At 19.5% G+C, this 7146-nt stretch overlaps 1 protein-coding gene across 1 annotated transcript in view; it reads right to left on the reverse strand.

The window, feature by feature from the left end:
* The window catches only part of LOC102671553 (carbonic anhydrase 2-like), a 34639-nt gene extending 28482 nt beyond the window's left edge, over positions 1-6157 (reverse strand). Inside the window, exon 1 of the mRNA XM_006624502.2 lies at positions 5950-6157. Coding sequence (XP_006624565.2) covers positions 5950-5989 — 40 coding nt within the window. The 5' untranslated portion in view covers positions 5990-6157. The remainder of the gene's footprint in view (positions 1-5949) is intronic.
* Positions 6158-7146: the final 989 nt, after the last annotated feature.

Genomic DNA, 7146 nt, shown 5'->3' on the forward strand with positions numbered 1-7146 from the left:
AATATTATTAAATTTGATTAAGAAAATATTAGAATATTTATATCATGAAAAATATGTATTATTGGTTAAAAATTTGGAATTATTCTTTCTTCTTTTTTTTTCTATCGAATCTTTCTTCTAATTTTGTTATTAATATAATATGAAATTAATTTATTATAAATTATTATTATAATATGAAATATGAAATTAATATTCCAAATATCAATGAATCAATATTCATCAAATTTCATTTAATTTGATAGATTTTTGATGAATAAAATGATGAAACTTTTGATGATATAATAGAATTGTAAATTCTATTTTTTAAATATTTGGATTTTAAATTTTTGAGAATACACATTTGGTGTACCACTAATTCAATAATTAGATCTAATTAATTCCTATCGTAATACATACATGCACCATGATTTTTCCGGCAATTTTTCTCTTCTTTTTTGATGAGAATTGCACAATATGTAGTATATAATAAGTTTACAAAAATATCCCGATGATATCGTTTATGTACATTATATATATATTTTTTTAGATAATATATATATGTACATATATATATGTATAATTTTTGCGATAATGGAAATAGAAATCGAATACAACGATTCCATAGTTTCGTTCATCGCACATATGTTCTTCCGGAAAATTGTACATAACGTTACATAGAATAACATTCTTTTTTTTTTTTAACGAATTAATAATTGCTAATTAGGTTATTTCAATTTTTTTTATTTTCCATTTCAATTACTTCCTTTATTGCTTGTTGGAAGTTAATTTCCTTTAAAATAGATATATAACGTATGTTATCTAATACAGCGTTTCTCAACGTATGAACCCTATGAAAAAATCATTTATAATACTCTTGATTCAGAAAATACCAATTCAATATGTACAAGATATAAACTCAATATAATTTTTAGATTGCTATATCAAAAATTAAATTATACAGAGTTTAAAATCTTTTATCATTGAAATCAGTAAAAAAATTTTAATAAATTATAAATAATAAAATATCATTATTTTTTTTAAAAAATGCACTTCTATAATGATATGTCATTTACTATTATATACTATTAAATCTTATCAGTATATGATTATACGGAAGTCTAATACAGCGCAGTGTTTCTCAATTTATAACATTTCAATATCATTTTTTAATGGTAAAACATGAAAATTCCTAAATCAATTGAAATAAAACTTTGTATTACAGAATAATAACATTTTTTTAGTTAAAGATATCAGACTAATTATATCCGAAATCAATTAATCGGTTATTTGGCCAGATTTATTATTATTCGATATTAATATCCGTTAATAATAGATATCCGCTAATAACTTCTTTAATATTTTAATACGAAACAAAACTGAAATTGATTAAACATATCAATTGATATTTGATATTATATTTAACATTTATATACATATATATACTAAGAAAGAAATGTAATTAATTTAAAACTTTTTTGTATTTAAAATATTATATTTTAAAAAAATAAATTTTCAAATTTTATATTGTCTGTAGATTGTCTTTCTATAAATTAAAAATGCATGGGTAAAAATTAACCATAAATAATCGAAAAATCAATTATTAAAAGAAATTTTATTTATAATATGTAATAAATTTTTTAAAGAAATTATAGAGAAAAAAAAGATAGGCTTCTTACATTTTAAATTTTTATACATAAACGAGATATTTTAATGATATTAGAATTTTTGAATTTTTATTTTAATATGCATTTATGAAAAAAATCAAGAATATAAATGTTAAAATTACAATCTTCATATAATTTGGATCATAGATTAATATAATTATAAACAAATATGATGAATTGTATATAAAAAGATATAAAAAAATATAAAAATTGGGAACTGCTGATCCAATTATATGTATTAATTGTTTTCGTTGTTGTTAAAAGGAAGAAAAAATGCTATACGTATATTTGAAAGGAAGTTGAATATATCTTATTTTTCTTTTAAGAATATTATATAATATTTAAAAAATTTGTAAAACATTGTGATCTTAAAAAAGAAATACAGACTATGAAAAAATTTTTAAATATATACATTTATGTCACGAGACACTACTTTTATATTTCACATCAATAAAAAGTGTATTTCTAATATACAAATCAAGCGAAAGACTTCGTGAATTAATGTATGATGCGATGAGATATTCTAAATCACATCTTCATCGTTTCATTTTATAGAAAGTAATTTTATCGATATCTTTTTTCTTTAGAATAAGTATGTCACTTTGAATGAAAGTCAGCTTATATTTTAATAATAGAGATACTTTTTATCAAAAGATCGAATAAAGTCTTCTTTGTGATTTTTTGGCAGACTTAGCTAAATTTATTTATTTTCAAATAATAATTTAAAAATAATTATTTTAAACAATGCTATTATTATTATTATTATTATTATTATTACTATTATTATTATTATTTGATAAGTAATATATCTCAAAAGAAATTATGTTATTTATTTGATTAATTCAAAAAATTTGAAATAAAACATTTGAAAAAATAATAAATTAAAAAATTGAAAATTTATTATTTGAGAAAATAATATTTATTTTCTAATGGGAAGTTCTAAAATAATTATAGAATACGTACTAACAATAAATATAATAATAATTGTAAGCATGTAATAGTGTTACTGTATTAATATTGCAAAGGTAATAATATAAATATAATTTGATTCCGTATATTAAAAAACTACTATTTTCATCCAAAATAAATAACAAACAACATAAAAAATAACCAAATAATTGATTTCGTAAAATGATTTTGTTAATAATAAATTATTTAAAAATTAAATAAAATTATATCATTTAAAAATTGTAAATACATTTATTTACTTTTCATATAATCAAATATTTTATGAAATATTTCAAAAATATATTATTTTATTTCGAAAATAAATTATTTTTCAAATAATTTTAAAAAGTAATTTGAAATTTTTTTAAAACATTTTTTTAATGCGTCTGCAATTTTCTACGTCACTCAATTGTTCCACTATCTACGATTAAAGTCATTCAATCGAAATTATTGCGGGCTATTGCGTCCTAGACATTATAGTGGCAAATATATTGTTTTTTTTATCCTCAATTTTGCAAACATTTATATTAACACATCGATTCTTCATATGAAAAAGATGCTAAGCAGATTTTATTTAACATTTTATTTTCTTGCAATTAAATGATTTATCATTTCATAAAATAGATTAGACATTTGTTATTTGCTGTTGTTATTTCTTATTTGATTAAAAAAAAAGTAATTGATTTCTTAAAATTCTATTATATTTACTTCTATTATTATTATATTTAATGTTCAATACTTGTTTTTAATACTAATTCAGGAATAAATTCAATAAATATTATTTTCTCAAATAATTAGTTTTCCAATTTCTTATTTTCTCAAATATTGCCTTGTCTCGCATTTTTTGAATTGATCAAATAAAAAATAAAATATTAATTGAAATATATTATTTATTAAATAATAATTAACATTAATGAATTAAAATAATTATTTTTAAATTGTTATTTAAAACTTTCTGTTTATGTTTATTTGGAAATATTTATTTCATTAAGAAATAAATATTTCATTAAGAAAGCTAAAATTAAATATTGATAAATTATATAAAGTTTAAGAAATTACATTCGACTAATGTTAGATTTAATAAAAACAATTGATAATTTCGATTTCTTAAATGGTAAATTGCGCTGATTAACCTTAAGCTCGCTCAAGAAACATCAAATTAACTCATTTTATTCTAATTATAAAACTGCCTACGATTAGTATATTCTTCCAAATAATGGTAAAAATATTCGGAGCATATCATTTGAAATTGAAACCATTTTTTACATTGTTCGAAATAACAAATTTGTGTTAATTGTGATAACATTTGTTAATCATATCAGAATGATACTCGAAACGTTTACATTAACATGTAACAAACATTAACATTCACACGTATAAAAATTATTATATAAGATCATAGCAGATTAAAAAAGATAGATTATCAAAAATTGATTAAATCAACTTAAATCTTTTTTATATTATTGTATATCTTTACTATTACTTTATTTTAATTTTTTAATAATAAAAAATAAATATAAGATTTAATAATATAAAAATAATATAAAATTTTAGCAAGATTAATTTATATTTTTCTTATATTTTTACTGTACAATTTTACTGTAACATTGTATTTTATCTTGAGACAGTATATAAGATATTAGTAAGATAATAGTTATAAAAAATAGATATAGTTAGATAAAAGTTATAAAAAATTGATTAAAATTTATTTTTTTTTATAACTTTATGATAATAATATACTGCATACTTTGTATTTTATCTTTAAGTAAATAAATAAATTATATAAAATTTGAGTAAAAGTAAAAAAAATAAATTATCGAAAATAGGTTAAAATTCATATTTCGCTAATATATTTCCCATTTCATGATAATAATTCTATTTTTAAATCGAAAAAAAGAATTTCTGTATTTCTCGGTATATAAGATAAATTTTATATCCGATTGCTATCAAAGAACAATGATAAAAATACAAATAAAACAAAACTATAAAATCTATTGGAATGTAATTTTAGTATAATAGTATTTTAATCAAAATAAACGTTGGGAAACAGCAGTGGCGTAAATGAAGGTATTGACGATTTTGTTCATTTGCTTATGAATTCTAGAACTATTTTCGTTGGTGTTTAGCTTTCCTTTTTTGTGAATTTTATATAACGCTTTTACTTCTGATTCATGCAAATATATCTCGTCCAAGTGTGAATCTTTAATGTATATTCTAATTGTTATTTGCATACAGTGCTACACCACGATGCAATGGATTTGACCGAATTGAATAAGCAATCGGTTACCTTACGGGTCCTCTTATGAATTTTAAATAGTTTCGTGATATTAATAATAATTATTATTAGCATAGCAGTGAAAATGTATGATAAAATATAATTAAAATATAATCATAATTGCTTTTTATTATTTCTAATTTTTTTTATTCTTTATCCTTGATTTTGAAAATGAATTGGTGATATTAAATTTTATAAAATTAATTTTTTTCTATATTATGATATTATGACATTAAAATTGACATTATTTAAAAATTTATTTGACGAATATTAGATAAAGAAAGTTTAGAAACAAGTAAATTGTTGTATTTTCAATAACATTCTAAACATGTTTGTAAGTAGACAATTACTATTGGTTCATCATATCTTAATGTGCATTAAGTTTCAACTTTAATTATTGATATTGTTATCGGATAAAGTATAATATCATATCTTTAGGAATTCTATTTAATATCTATCCCTTATTGTCACTTTAATAAATAAAATTATAATGACAAAAATATTGCATTTTATGTAGATTATTATAAGTAATGTTAAATAATAATATAAAAAATTTAAAAAAAATATTGACATATTAATCAAAATTTTAGGAAGTTTATGTCATACTATTTTCATCAATCGAAATCTTAAGAATCTTAAAATTTTAAAAAATCTTATCTTAAATCTCTTATTATAGCTATTGTTAAATTTCAAACTAAAATTTTTCTATAAAAATTTGTCAATATTTATATTACATTATAAATATTTTCTTAAAAAAGAAAATCCAAATTAAACTATTGCAATAATTTCAAATAAAAATTTTTCTATAAAAATTCTTCAGCATTTACAAGAATTTTCATTGAAAAATTTAATTTTAGCGACTTTAAATTTTCAAAAAATTTTGAATTAAAAATATCAATTATTATTAATATTCTTAGTATAGTATAATATAGTTTTCTATAAAAATCCTTTAATGTTTAAGTTACTAAAATATTTTTCGTATCTTTCTAAGTGAGATTCAAATTTCATTGTGAATCACGAATGCCTAACCTTTTCGTGAATCACCAGCCCAAAAAGACAAAGAAAAGAAAAAAAGAAACTCACTCGACGACAATAGTACCAGTGTGAAGACTAAGAAAGCCATGACAAAAGGCAACTGTCACTTTTCACAAGTGGAAGTTCCCAAAGACTGTCCAAGTTGTACCGGTTCACCGATATATTAACTTCGAAATACGATTACTCTGTTACGGACGGTGGTCGACTGAGCAACTGCCGGCTTGTCGACTATGTTAAATAAGAGACTATACTTTTATTTCGCGATAGCCTATTGACTCTCACACTATGAGGCCCTCCCTCAGCTTTTCGAAGATTTATATATCTCGTATTAAAAAAAAAAACCTATCGATTCTAAACAATTTAATATTACAGATAGCTTAGTAAATGCGATAACGTGAAAGTTAAGAAGAGAATAAAAAGTGATTTCCGATGATTCATTGTCCTTAACTCGATAACTCCCAGTTCCAAAATTTGATACGGATATATTTTATGAAAGTTTATATCATCTTTCTTACATGTTCGATAACTTTATTGTTTAATATATATATATTACTTCTTTTGTTTTAAATTAATAAAATATATAGTTTATAAATATATAGTTTATAAAACATGAATTATGATAGTTTATATTGAAGTTATATATAATACTAGTTTGTTAACTAGAAATTTATTCAGTTCTTTTTACATATAGGTAGTTTATACAGTACATATATATACATATATATGCATATATATATATAATATATAATTTTTATTATATATAATGTATATAATATAATATATATAATGTATAACATATTATTATATTTTTTGTAATTTTTTTTAATTTGAATATTGATTGATTACAATAATTTAATTATACCATAATTACATATAATTTTTTTTCATTGCGAGAATATTACACAGTAATTTAATTATACCATAATTACATATAATTTTTTTTCATTAATATAATATTATGTTAATGGAAACAAAAATATTTCATTAAAAAAAAGAATAGTAAATATGCAAAATATATATATGCAATATATAATATAGATATAATATAAATATAGATATGCAAAATTTTTATACTCATTTTATTTTGTGATCAACATATATGTTTGATTAAGAAGTTTAATATAGATATGCTATTGTGAAAAATATTTATTTCTTTATAATTTAATTTTTTATATTACATATATATTATCATATTTTATGTTTAAAATAAAATAAAAAATATGTTTTATTTTTTTCTCCTTTTTT

Source organism: Apis dorsata, unplaced genomic scaffold (genome assembly GCF_000469605.1).
Source record: "Apis dorsata unplaced genomic scaffold, Apis dorsata 1.3 scaffold_1083, whole genome shotgun sequence".
Classification (NCBI taxonomy): Eukaryota; Metazoa; Arthropoda; class Insecta; order Hymenoptera; family Apidae; genus Apis; species Apis dorsata.